A 21,464-nucleotide genomic window follows, 5' to 3' on the forward strand; every position below is an offset into this window, starting at 1 on the left:
AGGCCAGTGATAGGATACTCACCAGTGTACATGTAACCTCTGAGGCCAGTGATAGGATACTCACCAGTGTACATGTGACCTCTGAGGCCAGTGATAGGATACTCACCAGTGTACATGTAACCTCTGAGGCCGGTGATAGGATACTCACCAGTGTACATGTAACCTCTGAGGCCGGTGATAGGATACTCACCAGTGTACATGTAACCTCTGAGGCCGGTGATAGGATACTCACCAGTGTACATGTAACCTCTGAGGCCAGTGATAGGATACTCACCAGTGTACATGTGACCTCTGAGGCCAGTGATAGGATACTCACCAGTGTACATGTGACCTCTGAGGCCAGTGATAGGATACTCACCAGTGTACATGTGACATCTGAGGCCGGTGATAGGATACTCACCAGTGTACATGTAACATCTGAGGCCAGTGATAGGATACTCACCAGTGTACATGTGACCTCTGAGGCCAGTGATAGGATACTCACCAGTGTACATGTGACCTCTGAGGCCAGTGATAGGATACTCACCAGTGTACATGTGACATCTGAGGCCAGTGATAGGATACTCACCAGTGTACATGTGACCTCTGAGGCCAGTGATAGGATACTCACCAGTGTACATGTAACCTCTGAGGCCAGTGATAGGATACTCACCAGTGTACATGTGACCTCTGAGGCCAGTGATAGGATACTCACCAGTGTACATGTGACCTCTGAGGCCAGTGATAGGATACTCACCAGTGTACATGTGACATCTGAGGCCGGTGATAGGATACTCACCAGTGTACATGTGACATCTGAGGCCAGTGATAGGATACTCACCAGTGTACATGTGACCTCTGAGGCCAGTGATAGGATACTCACCAGTGTACATGTGACCTCTGAGGCCAGTGATAGGATACTCACCAGTGTACATGTTACCTATGAGGCCGGTGATAGGATACTCACCAGTGTACATGTGACCTCTGAGGCCAGTGATAGGATACTCACCAGTGTACATGTGACCTCTGAGGCCAGTGATAGGATACTCACCAGTGTACATGTGACCTCTGAGGCCAGTGATAGGATACTCACCAGTGTACATGTAACCTCTGAGGCCAGTGATAGGATACTCACCAGTGTACATGTGACCTCTGAGGCCAGTGATAGGATACTCACCAGTGTACATGTGACCTCTGAGGCCAGTGATAGGATACTCACCAGTGTACATGTGACATCTGAGGCCGGTGATAGGATACTCACCAGTGTACATGTGACATCTGAGGCCAGTGATAGGATACTCACCAGTGTACATGTGACCTCTGAGGCCAGTGATAGGATACTCACCAGTGTACATGTGACCTCTGAGGCCAGTGATAGGATACTCACCAGTGTACATGTTACCTATGAGGCCGGTGATAGGATACTCACCAGTGTACATGTGACCTCTGAGGCCAGTGATAGGATACTCACCAGTGTACATGTGACCTCTGAGGCCAGTGATAGGATACTCACCAGTGTACATGTGACCTCTGAGGCCAGTGATAGGATACTCACCAGTGTACATGTGACCTCTGAGGCCAGTGATAGGATACTCACCAGTGTACATGTAACCTCTGAGGCCGGTGATAGGATACTCACCAGTGTACATGTAACATCTGAGGCCAGTGATAGGATACTCACCAGTGTACATGTGACCTCTGAGGCCAGTGATAGGATACTCACCAGTGTACATGTAACCTCTGAGGCCGGTGATAGGATACTCACCAGTGTACATGTGACCTCTGAGGCCGGTGATAGGATACTCACCAGTGTACATGTAACCTCTGAGGCCAGTGATAGGATACTCACCAGTGTACATGTAACCTCTGAGGCCAGTGATAGGATACTCACCAGTGTACATGTGACCTCTGAGGCCAGTGATAGGATACTCACCAGTGTACATGTGACCTCTGAGGCCAGTGATAGGATACTCACCAGTGTACATGTGACATCTGAGGCCGGTGATAGGATACTCACCAGTGTACATGTGACCTCTGAGGCCAGTGATAGGATACTCACCAGTGTACATGTGACATCTGAGGCCAGTGATAGGATACTCACCAGTGTACATGTGACATCTGAGGCCAGTGATAGGATACTCACCAGTGTACATGTGACCTCTGAGGGCAGTGATAGGATACTCACCAGTGTACATGTGACCTCTGAGGCCAGTGATAGGATACTCACCAGTGTACATGTTACCTCTGAGGCCGGTGATAGGATACTCACCAGTGTACATGTGACCTCTGAGGCCAGTGATAGGATACTCACCAGTGTACATGTAACCTCTGAGGCCAGTGATAGGATACTCACCAGTGTACATGTGACCTATGAGGCCGGTGATAGGATACTCACCAGTGTGTATGTGACCTCTCAGGCCAGTGAAAGACTGCAGGAATCATATGATCCCCACAGTTCTGGTAAAGTTGGGACCATAATCGATGGAATGGGGAGGCAGCCGGGGCCCAGAATACCGGAGTGGCTGGCGGTTGCGGCCTAGGACACGCTGTGGTCACGGTTCTTGGTATGGGGACCGGAGAGCTGTCCTACAGCCTGGCAGGTCTCCAGCAGGTGGTGTGTGCAGGAAATATAAACGGAGAGGCTGATGTACTGGTTCTCCTTGGGGCAACCCCTTAGTGTCCGTAGTATATGTCCCTGGGTAATGGATGGGAAGCCCGTGGTGGTGACAGCAGTATCCAGGGATAAGACGGAGGCAACGTTGTGCAAAAGTAACTCACGGTTGTTTATTGGAACAACTGCAGACAACGGGCCAAACGATTTCAGAACAAATGCCGGATTACTGGAGTGGTCATGGAGAGTGATCCTCAGGAGTAGATTCACCAGCCTGGTAGTAGGTGCAGATGTAGCTGTGTCCTGGGTGTTCTGTGTGTCCGTGCTGGTTGTGCACTGACACCCTGTCCCGGGTCACTCAGTGAGTGTTCTGGGAGATGAGCTGAGGCCTTGGAGATCTGGTGTCAGATCTACCTGGAACTAAAGAGGACTTGCCCCTACCTGTCCAGCTGATGGTCACTCTCCAATCACACTCCAGCTCAGGCTCGGACTGGCCCACAGGTGAACAGGTGGATCCACCGGTGGGCCCTGAGTACCTAACCCAGGGTAGGATACCTGCATGAGTGGTGTTGGACAAGGTCCGCTCTCTGTAATTTATACATATATTTAGCATAGAGCATCTCAACTATCCTATGTATTTATATGATATATTAATAGATTATGTAACATACTTATAGCTGTGGTGAGCCGCTAGGTCAGATTTTACTGGTGGGCCCAGGGTATCCCGGTCCGACACTGCTCCAGCTTACAGATTGGAACATTATTGGATAATAATATTAAATACAGATTTAACCCTTGCCTGTCCAGGCAGAATCTACCGCTGCTAATTACCTCCAGGTAGTGAGTTGTGCAGGCTCACCTGCTGGGGAGAGACAGACAAGGGGTGTTGCAAATGCAAAATGTAAACAGCCAAGGTAGAATACCTGACAGGAATATAGAATAGTTCTGACACCTGAAATAAAAGAAGGAAAAACTAAAAAAAAAAAAAAAAAAACTCAGCCGGGGAGGGGTTAATGATGACGTTATTATGTGTTTGTTTACAAAGAAGATCTGTTCGTTGTGACTTGTACTGTGTGACGATAAAGTTGTTTGAATCCAGAAAAAAATGACATTCTCGTCACATCCAGCGCCATGTGATTATGTAATAGACATAAACAGGGCGGGGCTGATCTTTGACAGACAGCGATCCCGCCCACTTATCGCATGCGGTTCCTCCTTTCAGCCAATCAACGCCTTTCTTCACGGATTACACCTGATTGCATCAAACAACTGAGGCGGAACAGAGCTTGTCCAATGAGTGACTGTTTACGTGATGTAAGGGCATTCGGACCAATCGGGTGGTGAATCGGTTTTCGGTTTCATCCAATCAGTGTCTTGACCTCTCCCGTTAGGCACCGCCTTTGCCCGGCTAGGTTCCGGTCTCTCGGTTGCCATGGCGGCGGCTGCTGGCAGCCCCGGTGCGGCCTATGAATGTAATATCTGCCTGGAGACGGCGCGGGAGCCGGTGGTCAGTGTGTGCGGACATCTGTACTGGTGAGTGCCGGAGGTGTGCGGGGTCACAGAGGTAACGGCCAGTGACGGGTGCGTCTTAGGGACTTGTTCACACTGCGCGGCAATGACGGGCAGCGGGTTTTACCCATAAACTGCCAGCACCCCATTCAGAAGCAGGAATATTGCCTGTATACTGTATATAGGGAGTGTGCGTCCTCAGTCCTCAAGGGTTGTGTCCTCACCCTGCTGTGCTCTGTGCTCCCTTCAGGCAGGTATTGTCCCCTGGGAGATGTATATATACTCTTAGTAGCAGCTGAGCTGTGGTATGCATGTATATTCCAGAATTGTAGCTTCTCCCAGTACTCTGGGGTTGTGTCCTCACCCTGCTGTGCTCTGTGCTCCCTGCAGACAGGTATTGTCCCCTGGGAGATGTATATATACTCTTAGTAGCAGCTGAGCTGTGACATATGCCTGTATATTCCAGGATTGTAGCTACTCCCAGTCCTCAGGGGTTGTGTCCTCACCCTGCTGTGCTCTGTGCTCCCTGCAGGCAGGTGATGTCCCCGGGGAGATGTATATACTCTTAGTAACAGCTGAGCTGTGATATATGCGTGTATATTCCAGGATTGTAGCTACTCCCAGTCCTCTGGGGTTGTGTCCTCACCCTGCTGTGCTCCATGCAGGAAGGTGGTGTCCCTGGGGAGATGTGTATATATACTCTTAGTAGCAGCTGAGCTGTGATATATGCGTGTATATTCCAGGATTGTAGCTACTCCCAGTCCTCTGGGGTTGTGTCCTCACCCTGCTGTGCTCCATGCAGGCAGGTGGTGTCCCTGGGGAGATGTGTATATATACTCTTAGTAGCAGCTGAGCTGTGATATATGCGTGTATATTCCAGGATTGTAGCTACTCCCAGTTCTCTGGGGTTGTGTCCTCACCCTGCTGTGCTCTGTGCTCCATGCAGGCAGGTGGTGTCCCTGGGGAGATGTATATATACTCTTAGTAGCAGCTGAGCTGGGATATATGCGTGTATATTCCAGGATTGTAGCTACTCCCAGTTCTCTGGGGTTGTGTCCTCACACTGCTGTGCTCTGTGCTCTTCCCCATTGCTCTGAATAACTGCTGTAGCATTCAACCAGTGAGTTACAGCGATGGGGAGGGACGTGGAGCAGCTCGGTGCACAGCAGTGTGAGGACACACTAGAAGAACTGCATCACACGCGTCCTGTGTGGACCAGGACTTAGATCGGGGGTCACTTAGTTTATGACTGGAGTTGTCAGTAATTGGCAGTGAGCGCAGAATGAATGGATCCGGGTGTTCTGCTGTGTTGTCGCGCGTCACATCCTGGTCCGGAGTTTCTGGTCCGGCAGGTTTTATGTCTGTTTGTGACGCCAGGTTTACCCCGGGGTGTCCTATATTTTCCATGTCTTGTTGGCAGCAGGGGCGCTATACTTCGTGTAGCCGTGTCTATGATGATACATGTACTCACCTTGTCCTCTCTTGTCTCTTCCCAGCTGGCCCTGTCTCCATCAGGTAAGTCGCTGCCTGGATATCCCTGTATATTACACACATGGACAGGCTGCGGACCATACAGTGCTGGAGAGATCCCACCTCAGTGTGTGCTGTTAGTAGCAGCAGGACTGTGGATTATGGATTTCTAATCCAGGATTGTAGTTTACAAGTGTAGCATCCTCACATCGATGTCATCTGTTAGCTATTTTCCCTGGAGAGATGTGGGTTATTAGAAGCAGGACTGTGAAATGTGTCTCCAGGAATCCATCCTGATAAAGCAGGGAAATCGCTTGTATCCGGGCACCGGGACTGGGGGATCTTCTTATATTTGTTATCCCCGGCCTCCTCCCTTCCAACATCAACTTTTTAAATTATACTAATGAGCTATGGGGGGGGGGGGGGGTTACTTCCAAGGCTGTTACACTGTCTCCCCTTCTCCCTCCACACTTCATTATAGCATAATAGCTCATTATAACGGCCTGTGAAGTTGCAGCACAGAGGGGCTCTGATAATGCCGCCATAGCACTTCTGGATTATTAGCATAATATTAAAAGTTGATTTTAGAAGGAAGGATACAGCAGTGTGAGGATACAGCCCCAGCTTGGCCCCTGCCGTGTTCTGGTCTCCTCCTCGGTCGGCAGCTGCAGTGTACGGGGGGTGAGGGCAGAGGTGCAGCCGTACAAAGTCATGGCCGCACTCCTGCATCATCTCTGCCTGCTCGGGACCCCTGATAACCGGGCCGCAGCCCACCCAGTCCTGGAAGTGGCTGATAACAGAGAGCAACCAGCAGAGAGCCATGGAGATGCTCTAGGAAGCCGGATCCTACAGTCTTCCCTCTGATCAGTCCCCTGCACAGTCACTGATGTGTAGTTAATGTGTTCTATTACTCCCTGTTATCAGCCATTACAGGTAGGAGAGAAGATGGTGGGAGGAGGTCACTTATGTACAGGGCCCAGACCCCAAAGACATAATCTAACCCTGACTGCACTGTGCACCTGAGGCGAGACCCCTGACCCCTGAGCCTGGGTGATAGGGGCAGGGCATCTGAGGTCACACTGAGGGTTCGGGGGTCACGGTCACCCCTGTGGTAGTTACTATTGGTGCATTTATCTTCCCAGTGGTTCGAGACGCGGCCGGAGCGTCAGGAGTGTCCGGTGTGTAAGGCGGGGATCAGCCGGGAGAATGTCATCCCTATATACGGCCGAGGGGACAGCAACCAGGAGGACCCCAGGTAAAGGTCGTGTTAGTAGCTTGACCCCCGTCCCTCACTGTAGTCCAGCCGCGTTTATTCTCGCATCTTATACGTTTTCTTTCAGGTTGAAGACTCCTCCAAGACCTCAGGGACAGCGGCCGGAGCCAGAGAACAGAGCAGGAGGGGTAAGTCCTTCTTCTAACCAAACTTCAGGAGTCACGAGTGCTGCCCTCTCCAAATCTAGAGCTAGTCAGTGACTGGTCGTCAACATTAACTTCTCTGAGACCGGGTGACAGCGCCATGTGTGCCCTCAGGTAGCGCCTGGTACTGCAGGGTGACTGGTGTGTGACCGGGTGACAGCGCCATGTCTGCCCTCAGGTAGCGCCTGGTACTGCAGGGTGACTGGTGTGTGACCGGGTGACAGCGCCATGTGTGCCCTCAGGTAGCGCCTGGTACTGCAGGGTGACTGGTGTGTGACCGGGTGACAGCGCCATGTGTGCCCTCAGGTAGCGCCTGGTACTGCAGGGTGACTGGTGTGTGACCGGGTGACAGCGCCATGTGTGCCCTCAGGTAGCGCCTGGTACTGCAGGGTGACTGGTGTGTGACCGGGTGACAGCGCCATGTGTGCCCTCAGGTAGCGCCTGGTACTGCAGGGTGACTGGTGTGTGACCGGGTGACAGCGCCATGTGTGCCCTCAGGTAGCGCCTGGTACTGCAGGGTGACTGGTGTGTGACCGGGTGACAGCGCCATGTGTGCCCTCAGATAGCGCCTGGTACTGCAGGGTGACTGGTGTGTGACCGGGTGACAGCGCCACGTGTGCCCTCAGGTAGCGCCTGGTACTGCAGGGTGACTGGTGTGTGACCGGGTGACAGCGCCATGTGTGCCCTCAGGTAGCGCCTGGTACTGCAGGGTGACTGGTGTGTGACCGGGTGACAGCGCCATGTGTGTCCTCAGGTAGCGCCTGGTGCTGCAGGGTGACTGGTGTGTGACCGGGTGACAGCGCCATGTGTGCCCTCAGGTAGCGCCTGGTACTGCAGGGTGACTGGTGTGTGACCGGGTGACAGCGCCATGTGTGCCCTCAGGTAGCGCCTGGTACTGCAGGGTGACTGGTGTGTGACCGGGTGACAGCGCCATGTGTGCCCTCAGGTAGCGCCTGGTACTGCAGGGTGACTGGTGTGTGACCGGGTGACAGCGCCATGTGTGCCCTCAGGTAGCGCCTGGTACTGCAGGGTGACTGGTGTGTGACCGGGTGACAGCGCCATGTGTGCCCTCAGGTAGCGCCTGGTACTGCAGGGTGACTGGTGTGTGACCGGGTGACAGTGCCATGTGTGCCCTCAGGTAGCGCCTGGTACTGCAGGGTGACTGGTGTGTGACCGGGTGACAGCGCCATGTGTGCCCTCAGGTAGCGCCTGGTACTGCAGGGTGACTGGTGTGTGTGACCGGGTGACAGCGCCATGTGTGCCCTCAGGTAGCGCCTGGTACTGCAGGGTGACTGGTGTGTGTGACCGGGTGACAGCGCCATGTGTGCCCTCAGGTAGCGCCTGGTACTGCAGGGTGACTGGTGTGTGACCGGGTGACAGCGCCATGTGTGCCCTCAGGTAGCGCCTGGTACTGCAGGGTGACTGGTGTGTGACCGGGTGACAGCGCCATGTGTGCCCTCAGGTAGCGCCTGGTACTGCAGGGTGACTGGTGTGTGACCGGGTGACAGCGCCATGTGTGTCCTCAGGTAGCGCCTGGTACTGCAGGGTGACTGGTGTGTGACCGGGTGACAGCGCCATGTGTGCCCTGGGGGGGGGGCGCGTCCTGTGCCATTGGGGGGGGGGGAGGGCGCGTCCTGTGCCATTGGGGGGGGGGGCGTCCTCACTTCCCATAGGGTGAGTTCTGGTGAATGTAGTGCATCTGGTGCCATATTCTGTGGACCTGTTATATGATTAGACAGTAGACTCTTCCCTCTTTTCTATGGGTCTGTGGTCTTTCTCTTTTGCAGGGGGTCCCGGGGTTCACAGACACCGGCTTCCACATGTCTTTCGGCATCGGTGCTTTCCCGTTTGGATTTTTTACTACAGTCTTTAACACTAATGATTTCCAGTCGGCGCCTCGTGCAGGTAAGTGCTCCCTGACCCGATATATAGCGACTGAGGGAAGGGGCAGCACCTTACATCACATCTACTATGAAAATCCATCCTGATAACCCGGGACATCACTGATAGATCCGGGCACCGGAACTGCGGCATCTTCTTATATCTGTTATCCATGGTCTCCTTCCTTCTAACATCACCTTTCAAATTTATGCTAATGAGCCTGAGGGTTCTCCTGTGGACCTTACCAGATCCCCTCCATGCTGCAGCTTTAAAGGCCGCTACTCTGTGCAGGAGCAACCCCTCCCGCTGTGTGAGGTTACATCAGGCAGAGGGAGAGGGGATACAGCACGGAGGACTCTGGTAACACCCCCTGGAGCCCTTCTCCCTCATTAGTATAATTGTAAAAGTTGATGTTAGAACAGCAGAGGCCATGGATAAGATATAAGAAGACCCCACAGTCCTGGTGCCGGATCTATCAGTGATGTCCCGGGTTATCAGGATGGATTCTGATGGTGGATTTCCTTTAACGTGCAGTGAGCCGGGCGGCTTCCAGCTCCCTCCATAGATGATTTTTGGGTGTTTTACCCCCCACTGGTCCTCTTGTGTATAGGTCAGAAATAGTTTACTCCCTCTCACTGCTTGTATGTCGTCTCTGTTGACCTTGCAGACGCTGGACTCCCCCAGGGACGGATGTTCGGGCTTCCTGACTCCCTCTTCCTCATCATCGCTGCCTTCTTCTTCCTGTGGTTGATCAGCGTGTGATGGCTGCAGTACACGCCGCTCGCCAGCAGGGGGCCTCACACTCCAGGCTCTGCCTCCATCCTCTATATCCCTGCAATCACTCCTCGGCCTATGAGACGGTTTTACTATCCCCCCCCCCCCCCCCCCCCCCCGACCCCTCTAAACCCCCCAAAAATTCCTCCAATCACATCTCTATCTATGGGCACCTTATAAATCTCCGGGACCTCTGTTAAATCTTTTTACATTTGTAAGTATTTGTCTGACTGGTTTTCTATTATTTTTTTTGGGCACATTGTGAATGGCTGCAAGGATTCCCTGTGCGGGGGATGTATGGAGACGACCTCCCGGATCCTCCTTGTACTGATACGGGGGGGTTCTCCTCTGCTCCCGGGGGGTTCTCCTCTGCTCCCGGGGGGTTCTCCTCTGCTCCGTGTATACGATGTCCAGCTCCTGGGGGCAGGATGCACTTGGCCTGACGACTGGTCAGTTTTGGTTCCTGTAATCAGGGCTTTGTGTTAGTAGCAGCAGGACTGTGATATGTGGATCTATACTCCAGGATTATAGCAGGCTGCTGATTGGATACCAGAGGGCAGGGAATTAATGCATCACAGTCCTGCTGCTACTAACAGTATACACAGCGGTCTGATTATACATCTCTCCATAGACCGATCACCCTAGTAGATCTATACTGCAGTACCAGACACGACCTGTGGCCCGGTGTCTCCTCCACCGTGTTACATGAATGGGGATGAGCGCTTGCCCTGTGTAAATACAGAGAAGATGAGAGTCATGTCAGGGTCCTAGCACGGCCTCATACAGGATGATCCCCTCCCCCACTTTCATCTTTACCCTTTCCACGCCGGGTCCTTCGAGGGGGCAGCTATTTTCTATAAAACCTTCACAGCAAAATCTCAACATAAAAGCAAAAATTTGTATTTGATTTCTCACTTGTAAATATTGTGGAAGGCAAAATGTATTATACATCGCCTGTTACTACTATTAAACGGAACCAAATCTGATACATGCGAGTGCAATGTCTATATATACTCACCAGATGTCATATGTACACGGAATAGCGAGTGCAGCTCTGGAGTATAATACAGGATCAGTACAGGATAAGTAATGTCATGTATGTACACAGTGACTGCACCAGCAGCAGAATAGTGAGTGCAGCTCTGGAGTATAATACAGGATGTAACTCAGGATCAGTGCAGGATAAGTAATGTCATGTATGTACACAGTGACTGCACCAGCAGCAGAATAGTGAGTGCAGCTCTGGGGTATTATATAGGATGTAACTCAGGATCAGTACAGGATAAGTAATGTCATGTATGTACACAGTGACTGCAGCAGCAGCAGAATAGTGAGTGCAGCTCTGGGGTATAATACAGGATGTAACTCAGGATCAGTACAGGATAAGTAATGTCATGTATGTACACAGTGACTGCACCAGCAGCAGAATAGTGAGTGCAGCTCTGGGGTATAATACAGGATGTAACACAGGATCAGTACAGGATAAGTAATGTCATGTATGTACACAGTGACTGCACCAGCAGCAGAATAGCGAGTGCAGCTCTGGGGTATAATACAGGATGTAACTCAGGATCAGTACAGGATAAGTAATGTCATGTATGTACACAGTGACTGCACCAGCAGCAGAATAGTGAGTGCAGCTCTGGGGTATAATACAGGATGTAACTCAGGATCAGTACAGGATAAGTAATGTCATGTATGTACACAGTGACTGCACCAGCAGCAGAATAGTGAGTGCAGCTCTGGGGTATAATACAGGATGTAACTCAGGATCAGTACAGGATAAGTAATGTCATGTATGTACACAGTGACGGCACCAGCAGCAGAATAGTGAGTGCAGCTCTGGGGTATAATACAGAATGTAACTCAGGATCAGTACAGGATAAGTAATGTCATGTATGTACACAGTGACTGCACCAGCAGCAGAATAGTGAGTGCAGCTCTGGGGTATAATACAGGATGTAACTCAGGATCAGTACAGGATAAGTAATGTCATGTATGTACAGTGACTGCACCAGCAGCAGAATAGTGAGTGCAGCTCTGGGGTATAATACAGAATGTAACTCAGGATCAGTGCAGGATAAGTAATGTCATGTATGTACAGTGACTGCACCAGCAGCAGAATAGTGAGTGCAGCTCTGGGGTATAATACAATATCCTATATGTTTGCACTCTCCTTAGGAATACGGGTCGCCATGTATGGGAGATGGAGAGGATTAGGTCGCTCTGACAGTGTCTGTTACATGACGAGCTCTTCCTTGGGCCCCGTGTGGCGGCTGTGAGGCCCCTCTGTACTCGCTGTGTGGGGTCCGCACCCTATGTAAGAATAATCCCTACATAAAGATCAGGAGACCTCCTGCCCCTGTAGTCCTGTCTGCTGTGCACCAGGTGGCAGCACTGAGCCGCTCCCTCATGGTTGGGGGCAGGGAGGTGCCTGGAGGACACTTCCTGTGTCTGCACCTCTTACACCAGCTCCCTGCACCCTGCACCCACATCTGAGGACAGAACTACGGCCTCAGGCCCCTTCCCCCCCCCTCCCACTATAGGACGCACCTATAGGATCCCCGGGGGCTATAATATAAGGAATCAGGAGGAAGCAGATTTTCTCCTCTCACATAAGGATTTTATAGTAAAAGGATTAGGGCAACAGTATGAAGACGTATAGTGGTTATATATAGTGCAGCAACTTGTCCTATCTGCAGGCGGCATGTTATAGAGCAGGAGGAGCTGAGCAGATTGTACATAGTGTCCTATATGCAGGCAGCATGTTATAGAGCAGGAGGAGCTGAGCAGATTGTACATAGTGTCCTATCTGCAGGCAGCATGTTATAGAGCAGGAGGAGCCAAGCAGATTGTACATAGTGTCCTATCTGCAGGCAGCATGTTATAGAGCAGGAGGAGCTGAGCAGATTGTACATAGTGTCCTATCTGCAGGCAGCGGGTTATAGAGCAGGAGGAGCTGAGCAGATTGTACATAGTGTCCTATCTGCAGGCAGCATGTTATAGAGCAGGAGGAGCTGAGCACATTGTACATAGTGTCCTATCTGCAGGCAGCATGTTAGAGCAGGAGGAGCTGAGCACATTGTACATAGTGTCCTATCTGCAGGCAGCATGTTATAGAGCAGGAGGAGCTGAGCACATTGTACATAGTGTCCTATCTGCAGGCAGCATGTTATAGAGCAGGAGGAGCTGAGCAGATTGTACATAGTGTCCTATATGCAGGCAGCATGTTATAGAGCAGGAGGAGCTGAGCAGATTGTACATAGTGTCCTATCTGCAGGCAGCATGTTATAGAGCAGGAGGAGCTGAGCAGATTGTACATAGTGTCCTATCTGCAGGCAGCATGTTATAGAGCAGGAGGAGCTGAGCACATTGTACATAGTGTCCTATCTGCAGGCAGCATGTTATAGAGCAGGAGGAGCTGAGCAGGTTGTACATAGTGTCCTATCTGCAGGCGGCATGTTATAGAGCAGGAGGAGCTGAGCAGATTGTACATAGTGTCCTATATGCAGGCAGCATGTTATAGAGCAGGAGGAGCCGAGCAGACTGTACATAGTGTCCTATCTGCAGGCAGCATGTTATAGAGCAGGAGGAGCTGAGCACATTGTACATAGTGTCCTATCTGCAGGCAGCATGTTATAGAGCAGGAGGAGCTGAGCAGATTGTACATAGTGTCCTATCTGCAGGCAGCATGTCATAGAGCAGGAGGAGCTGAGCAGATTGTACATAGTGTCCTATCTGCAGGCAGCATGTTATAGAGCAGGAGGAGCCGAGCAGACTGTACATAGTGTCCTATCTGCAGGCAGCATGTTATAGAGCAGGAGGAGCTGAGCAGATTGTACATAGTATCCTATCTGCAGGCAGCATGTTATAGAGCAGGAGGAGCTGAGCAGATTGTACAGAGTGTCCTATCTGCAGCCAGCATGTTATAGAGCAGGAGGAGCTGAGCAGATTGTACATAGTGTCCTATCTGCAGGCAGCATGTTATAGAGCAGGAGGAGCTGAGCAGATTGTACAGAGTGTCCTATCTGCAGCCAGCATGTTATAGAGCAGGAGGAGCTGAGCAGATTGTACATAGTGTCCTATCTGCAGGCAGCATGTTATAGAGCAGGAGGAGCTGAGCAGATTGTACATAGTGTCCTATCTGCAGGCAGCATGTTATAGAGCAGGAGGAGCTGAGCAGATTGTACATAGTGTCCTATTTGCAGGCAGCATGTTATAGAGCAGGAGGAGCTGAGCAGATTGTACATAGTGTCCTATTTGCAGGCAGCATGTTATAGAGCAGGAGGAGCTGAGCAGATTGTACATAGTGTCCTATTTGCAGGCAGCATGTTATAGAGCAGGAGGAGCTGAGCAGATTGTACATAGTGTCCTATCTGCAGGCAGCATGTTATAGAGCAGGAGGGGCTGAGCAGATTGTACATAGTGTCCTATCTGCAGGCAGCATGTTATAGAGCAGGAGGGGCTGAGCACATTGTACATAGTGTCCTATCTGCAGGCAGCATGTTATAGAGCAGGAGGGGCTGAGCACATTGTACATAGTGTCCTATCTGCAGGCAGCATGTTATAGAGCAGGAGGGGCTGAGCACATTGTACATAGTGTCCTATCTGCAGGCAGCATGTTATAGAGCAGGAGGGGCTGAGCAGATTGTACATAGTGTCCTAGTGTCTGCAGATAGGACACTATGTATAATCTGCTCATCTCCTCCTGCTCTATAACATGCTGCCTGCAGATAGGACACTATGTACAATCTGCTCAGCTCCTCCTGCTCTATAACATGCTGCCTGCAGATAGGACACTATGTACAATCTGCTCAGCTCCTCCTGCTCTATAACATGCTGCCTGCAGATAGGACACTGTGTACAATCTGCTCAGCTCCTCTGCTCTATAACATGCTGCCTGCAGATAGGACACTATGTACAATCTGCTCAGCTCCTCCTGCTCTATAACATGCTGCCTGCAGATAGGGCACTACAATGTGTACATTCTGCAGGCAGCATGTTCTACCCTGCAAAAATCAATGGAGAATCCTAGGGGGAGACACATATAGAGCCGCCTATAGGTGAGGAGACCCATAAACCGGATCTGTCACCTGCACGCACTATACAGTCATACACAATGTTTACTGATGGCCGGAGCCGCCTCCAGCCCCGGAGCAGGTGCGGAGATCACTTAAAGGGGAAGTCCAGGCAGAGTGATAGATGAAGATAAGACGTCTGTCACTCTGCTCTCCTAGACTCCTGAACGGCACATGGATACGAATGTATAGACAGGGAGCCCAGATATTATTTGTCTCCTGGCGGGTCCTGGCGGCCATATTGGCTGTCGCCCCTTCCCCCCTATAACATGACGGCTGCGGCGTCCCCCATTACGCATGGATGTATGGAAATATATGGATCATATGTAAAACACTTTATGAATATATCTGGCGAGATGTAAATATCCGGCGGCGGCGGGCGGGGGGGGGGGGGTAATTTATGGTAATAAAACCGGTTCAGTGTGTGCGGCCTGTGACCTCCGGCTCCCCAGCTGCTGGCAAACTACAACTCCCAGCATAGCACAGGGAATGCTGGGAGTCTGCCACTAACCCCCCTGTATGATGGGGGTGACATCCCCCCCATTCCCCTCCCCGTGTCTTGTACTCAGGAGCCTTGGTGTCACCGCTATCTGCTGCTAATTAGACTAATTAACATTCCTAATTAAAATGCAATTAGTAGACCAGTGATGACGGATTTCTGCCATAATTAGTATTCATTAGAAAGCTGTTTGATGCAGAGAGGTCCCCGCGGAGCTATAGAGAGGAGAGGTCCCAGGTGTCTCCTATGTGCATCGCCCCTGCTGCTCTATACTGACGCCAACAAAAGGAAAGTACATGCAGTATCTGTGCCATGGGGTGAGCCGCAGTACCAGGCACTGCCTATCCACAGGAGGGGGCGCTGCGCTGTAATAGGAGATTGTACATGAAAGATGGTGACAACCGCATCGCGACTGGTCCCTAGAGGAGGGGGAACCCAATGTCACGCAGCAGCCGCAGCAGCATTGCCCGGTGGCCAGGTGTCCCAGTAGTCCCAGCTAGTCCTGGGGTTGTATGAGGGTCCAGAGACGGTGCATCCTAAGTCATAGCCTTCTGTGCCCAAGCACTGACGCATTTTGGGTCCTAGGTCCTGGCCCGTTATCTCCAAGCACTGCCGCATTTTGGGTCCTAGGTCCTGGCCCGTTATCTCCAAGCACTGCTGCATTTTGGGTCCTAGGTCCTGGCCCATTATCTCCAAGCACTGACGCATTTTGGGTCCTGATCCTGGCCCTTTATCTCCAAGCACTGACGCATTTTGGGTCCTTGGTCCTGGCCCGTTATCTCCAAGCACTGCCGCATTTTGGGTCCTAGGTCCTGGCCCGTTATCTCCAAGCACTGCCGCATTTTGGGTCCTAGGTCCTGGCCCGTTATCTCCAAGCACTGACGCATTTTGGGTCCTAGGTCCTGGCCCATTATCTCCAAGCACTGACGCATTTTGGGTCCTTAGTCCTGGCCCGGTATCTCCAAGCACTGCCGCATTTTGGTTCCTAGGACCTGGCCCGTTATCTCCAAGCACTGACGCATTTTGGGTCCTAGGTCCTGGCCCGTTATCTCCAAGCACTGACGCATTTTGGGTCCTAGTACCTGGCCCATTATCTCCAAGCACTGACACATTTTGGTTCCTAGGACCTGGCCCGTTATCTCCAAGCACTGATGCATTTTGGGTCCTAGGTCCTGGCCCGTTATCTCCAAGCACTGACGCATTTTGGGTCCTAGGACCTGGCCCGTTATCTCCAAGCACTGATGCATTTTGGGTCCTAGGACCTGGCCCGTTATCTCCAAGCACTGACGCATTTTGGGTCCTAGGTCCTGGCCCGTTATCTCCAAGCACTGACGCATTTTGGGTCCTAGGTCCTGGCCCGTTATCTCCAAGCACTGACGCATTTTGGGTCCTAGGTCCTGGCCCGTTATCTCCAAGCACTGACGCATTTTGGGTCCTAGGTCCTGGCCCGTTATCTCCAAGCACTGACGCATTTTGGGTCCTAGGTCCTGGCCCGTTATCTCCAAGCACTGACGCATTTTGGGTCCTAGGTCCTGGCCCGTTATCTCCAAGCACTGACGCATTTTGGGTCCTAGGTCCTGGCCCGTTATCTCCAAGCACTGACGCGTTTTGGGTCCTAGGTCCTGGCCCGTTATCTCCAAGCACTGACGCATTTTGGGTCCTAGGTCCTGGCCCGTTATCTCCAAGCACTGACGCATTTTGGGTCCTAGGTCCTGGCCCGTTATCTCCAAGCACTGCCGCATTTTGGGTCCTAGGTCCTGGCCCGTTATCTCCAAGCACTGACGCGTTTTGGGTCCTTGGTCCTGGCCCGTTATCTCCAAGCACTGACGCGTTTTGAGTCCTAGGTCCTGGCCCGTTATCTCCAAGCACTGATGCGTTTTGGGTCCTTGGTCCTGGCCCGTTATCTCCAAGCACTGACGCATTTTGGGTCCTAGGTCCTGGCCCGTTATCTCCAAGCACTGCCGCATTTTGGGTCCTAGGTCCTGGCCCGTTATCTCCAAGCACTGACGCGTTTTGGGTCCTTGGTCCTGGCCCGTTATCTCCAAGCACTGACGCGTTTTGGGTCCTAGGTCCTGGCCCGTTATCTCCAAGCACTGACGCGTTTTGGATTTCCCCTCCTACGATTCTGTGATAAAGAATTGGTCAGTCCATCCTTAGTCCTAGCTTCCCATTATCATGTTCTTAGTCCCAGACACATTTTGGTCAGTCCCCACATCAGGGACTGTCACATCTTGATGGGGGGACCTGCTTGCTGCAGGCCGGTCCTCAGTCCTAGCTCTCGGTCCCGGCTCATGTTTGTCGTCTTAGTGTCCAATTCCTCGATTATGTTCCGTTTCTTGCCGCAATGCTATAAATGTCCATATGGAGGCGCTACAACCCCCAGGGGGAGCGGCCATCTTATCACATCTCAGGGGCACAGGCCGGGGGGGAGCGGCCATCTTATCACATCTCAGGGGCACAGGCCGGGGGGGAGCGGCCATCTTATCACATCTCAGGGACACAGGCCAGGGGGGGCGGCCATCTTATCACATCTCAGGGGCACAGGCCGGGGGGGGGGAGCGGCCATCTTCTCACATCTCAGGGGCACAGGCCGGGGGGAGCGGCCATCTTATCACATCTCAGGGGCACAGGCCGGGGGGGGGGGGAGCGGCCATCTTATCACATCTCAGGGGCACAGGCCGGGGGGGAGCGGCCATCTTATCACATCTCAGGGGCACAGGCCGGGGGGAGCGACCATCTTATCACATCTCAGGGGCACAGGCCGGGGGGGAGCGGCCATCTTATCACATCTCAGGGGCACAGGCCGGGGGGAGCGACCATCTTATCACATCTCAGGGGCACAGGCCGGGGGGAGCGACCATCTTATCACATCTCAGGGGCACAGGCCGGGGGGGAGCGGCCATCTTATCACATCTCAGGGGCACAGGCCGGGGGGGAGCCGCCATCTTATCACATCTCAGGGGCACAGGCCGGGGGGGAGCGGCCATCTTATCACATCTCAGGGGCACAGGCCGGGGGGAGCGGCCATCTTATCACATCTCAGGGGCACAGGCCGGGGGGGAGCGGCCATCTTATCACATCTCAGGGGCACAGGCCGGGGGGAGCGGCCATCTTATCACATCTCAGGGGCACAGGCCGGGGGGGAGCGGCCATCTTATCACATCTCAGGGGCACAGGCCGGGGGGAGCGGCCATCTTATCACATCTCAGGGGCACAGGCCGGGGGGAGCGGCCATCTTATCACATCTCAGGGGCACAGGCCGGGGGGGAGCGGCCATCTTATCACATCTCAGGGGCACAGGCCGGGGGGAGCGGCCATCTTATCACATCTCAGGGGCACAGGCCGGGGGGAGCGGCCATCTTATCACATCTCAGGTGCACAGGCCGGGGGGGGGAGCGGCCATCTTATCACATCTCAGGGGCACAGGCCGGGGGGGGGGAGCGGCCATCTTATCACATCTCAGGGGCACAGGCCGGGGGGGAGCGGCCATCTTATCACATCTCAGAGGCACAGGCCGGGGGGGAGCGGCCATCTTATCACATCTCAGGGGCACAGGCCGGGGGGGGAGCGGCCATCTTATCACATCTCAGGGGCACAGGCCGGGGGGAGCGACCATCTTATCACATCTCAGGGGCACAGGCCGGGGGGGAGCGGCCATCTTATCACATCTCAGGGGCACAGGCCGGGGGGGGGGAGCGGCCATCTTATCACATCTCAGGGGCACAGGCCGGGGGGGGGGGGGAGCGGCCATCTTATCACATCTCAGGGGCACAGGCCGGGGGGGGGAGCGGCCATCTTATCACATCTCAGGGGCACAGGCCGGGAGGGGGGAGCGGCCATCTTATCACATCTCAGGGGCACAGGCCGGGGGGGAGCGGCCATCTTATCACATCTCAGGGGCACAGGCCGGGGGGAGCGGCCATCTTATCACATCTCAGGGGCACAGGCCGGGGGGAGCGGCCATCTTATCACATCTCAGGGGCACAGGCTGGGGGGAGCGGCCATCTTATCACATCTCAGGGGCACAGGCCGGGGGGGAGCGGCCATCTTATCACATCTCAGGGGCACAGGCCGGGGGGGGGAGCGGCCATCTTATCACATCTCAGGGGCACAGGCCGGGGGGGAGCGGCCATCTTATCACATCTCAGGGGCACAGGCCGGGGGGGGGAGCGGCCATCTTATCACATCTCAGGGGCACAGGCCAGGGGGGAGCGGCCATCTTATCACATCTCAGGGGCACAGGCCGGGGGGGGGGGGAGCGGCCATCTTATCACATCTCAGGGGCACAGGCCGGGGGGAGCGGCCATCTTATCACATCTCAGGGGCACAGGCTGGGGGGAGCGGCCATCTTATCACATCTCAGGGGCACAGGCCGGAGGGAAGCGGCCATCTTATCACATCTCAGGGGCACAGGCCGGGGGGGGGGGGGGGGCGGCCATCTTATCACATCTCAGGGGCACAGGCCGGAGGGAGCGGCCATCTTATCACATCTCAGGGGCACAGGCCGGGGGGAGCGGCCATCTTATCACATCTCAGGGGCACAGGCCGGGGGGGGGGGGAGCAGCCATCTTATCACATCTCAGGGGCACAGGCCGGGGGGGGAGCGGCCATCTTATCACATCTCAGGGACACAGGCCGGGGGGAGCGGCCATCTTATCACATCTCAGGGGCACAGGGCGGGGGGAGCGGCCATCTTATCACATCTCAGGGGCGCAGGCCGGGGGGGGGAGCGGCCATCTTATCACATCTCAGGGGCACAGGCCGGGGGGGGGGGGGGGGAGCGGCCATCTTATCACATCTCAGGGGCACAGGCCGGGGGGAGCGGCCATCTTCATTTATCTTTCAGCAGCAATTACTATGGCGTCTGCTGGGTCCTGATCAATGTCAGCCGCTGCCATCTGTGGTCAATACCAAGCGCCATTTACCGATACGTCTAATATTGACCTCATTGATTTTCATCAAATTATGTGGAGGCCACAGGGCAGGTCCCCCGGGCCTCGGCCCGATATCTGTGCAGGTTACGTGGTGTGTGACCAGAATCTACATGAAGACTGAGAGGGATTCTTCTAACTTCATTACAATATACAGGAACATGCGGGATGGGAACCCTGTATAACGTGTGTGTATATATATACCGTCACATCATACACATACTACACGGAGACGCACAAACAGGCCGAGCCCATTGTGACTTATGCAGCTGGAAGGCTACAGCTCTGAAGGGGTTAATAGGGAGGGGGTGCTTTTATACAAAGGAATCTAAAGACAGTGACAGTTGCCATGGAAACCGGGGAGGCAATTTCTAAAATCATTAGAAGATACAGGGAGGAGGGGGGGGGGGGGGAATAAACAGAGGGACTGACAGCGATGGAGAAAACCAGAGCCGCCGAGGGGGTGACGGGTACAGGGGGACACAACAATAACAGACATGGACACGGTTTCTTAGTGATTCCTTTTAATAAATGTGAAAGAAAAATAAAACCTGGTTCTAAAAATCCCCCCCCCTCCCAAAAAATAAAAATTGAAAGAAACCAAGAAGAGACCCCCAACAAAACCAGGGAGGAGCAGAAAGTAATAATGATAATGCACTCAACACAATGTCTCCCCTAAACACAGCGTCCTAGGCCGGAGCCCGGAGTACAGGGGGAGAGGGGGGAGGTGTGTACATAAACAACATGTATACACTCACGTACACCTGGCCATATACACACACAGAGCCGTACACCGATACCGACCCACCCCGGTCACCCATAACCACACAGATCCATACACAATACTGACCCTCCCCTGTCACCCATACACTAAACTCCAGACCCTCCCTGTCACCCATAACCATCCAGATCCATACACTGGTACCGACCCACCCTGGTCACCCTTACACTGAGCTCTCTACCCTTCCCACTCGCCCATAACCATACAGATACCGACCCTCCTCGTCACCCATATCCACACAGATCCATACACAATACAGACCCTCCCCGGTCACCAATAACCACGAAGATTCATACACCGATACCGACCCTCCCCGGTCACCCATAACCACACAGATCCATACACCGATACCGACCCTCCCCGGTCACCAATAACCACAAAGATTCATACACTGGTACCGGCTCTCTACCCTTCCCACTCACCCATAACCATACACTGAGCTCCCAACCCTCCCTGGTTGCCCATACTCATGGAGGCCGCCATACGCCATACATTCATTAGAGTGGACATTTTTGGAAAGGCTACCCCATAGCTT

At 53.3% G+C, this 21,464-nt stretch overlaps 1 protein-coding gene across 1 annotated transcript; it reads left to right on the plus strand.

Annotated features, from left to right (window-relative positions):
• The first annotated feature begins 3,952 nt into the window (after positions 1 to 3,952).
• Positions 3,953 to 9,858, plus strand: RNF5 (ring finger protein 5). The gene is made up of 6 exons (XM_072124848.1): positions 3,953 to 4,123; positions 5,596 to 5,614; positions 6,712 to 6,824; positions 6,910 to 6,970; positions 8,773 to 8,890; positions 9,534 to 9,858. Exons 1-6 carry the CDS (start codon positions 4,023 to 4,025, stop codon positions 9,626 to 9,628), a joined length of 507 nt encoding a protein of 168 aa, XP_071980949.1. The 5' UTR covers positions 3,953 to 4,022; the 3' UTR covers positions 9,629 to 9,858.
• The last annotated feature ends 11,606 nt before the right edge of the window (positions 9,859 to 21,464 follow it).

This window comes from Engystomops pustulosus, chromosome 9, assembly GCF_040894005.1.
Source record: "Engystomops pustulosus chromosome 9, aEngPut4.maternal, whole genome shotgun sequence".
NCBI lineage: Eukaryota > Metazoa > Chordata > Amphibia > Anura > Leptodactylidae > Engystomops > Engystomops pustulosus.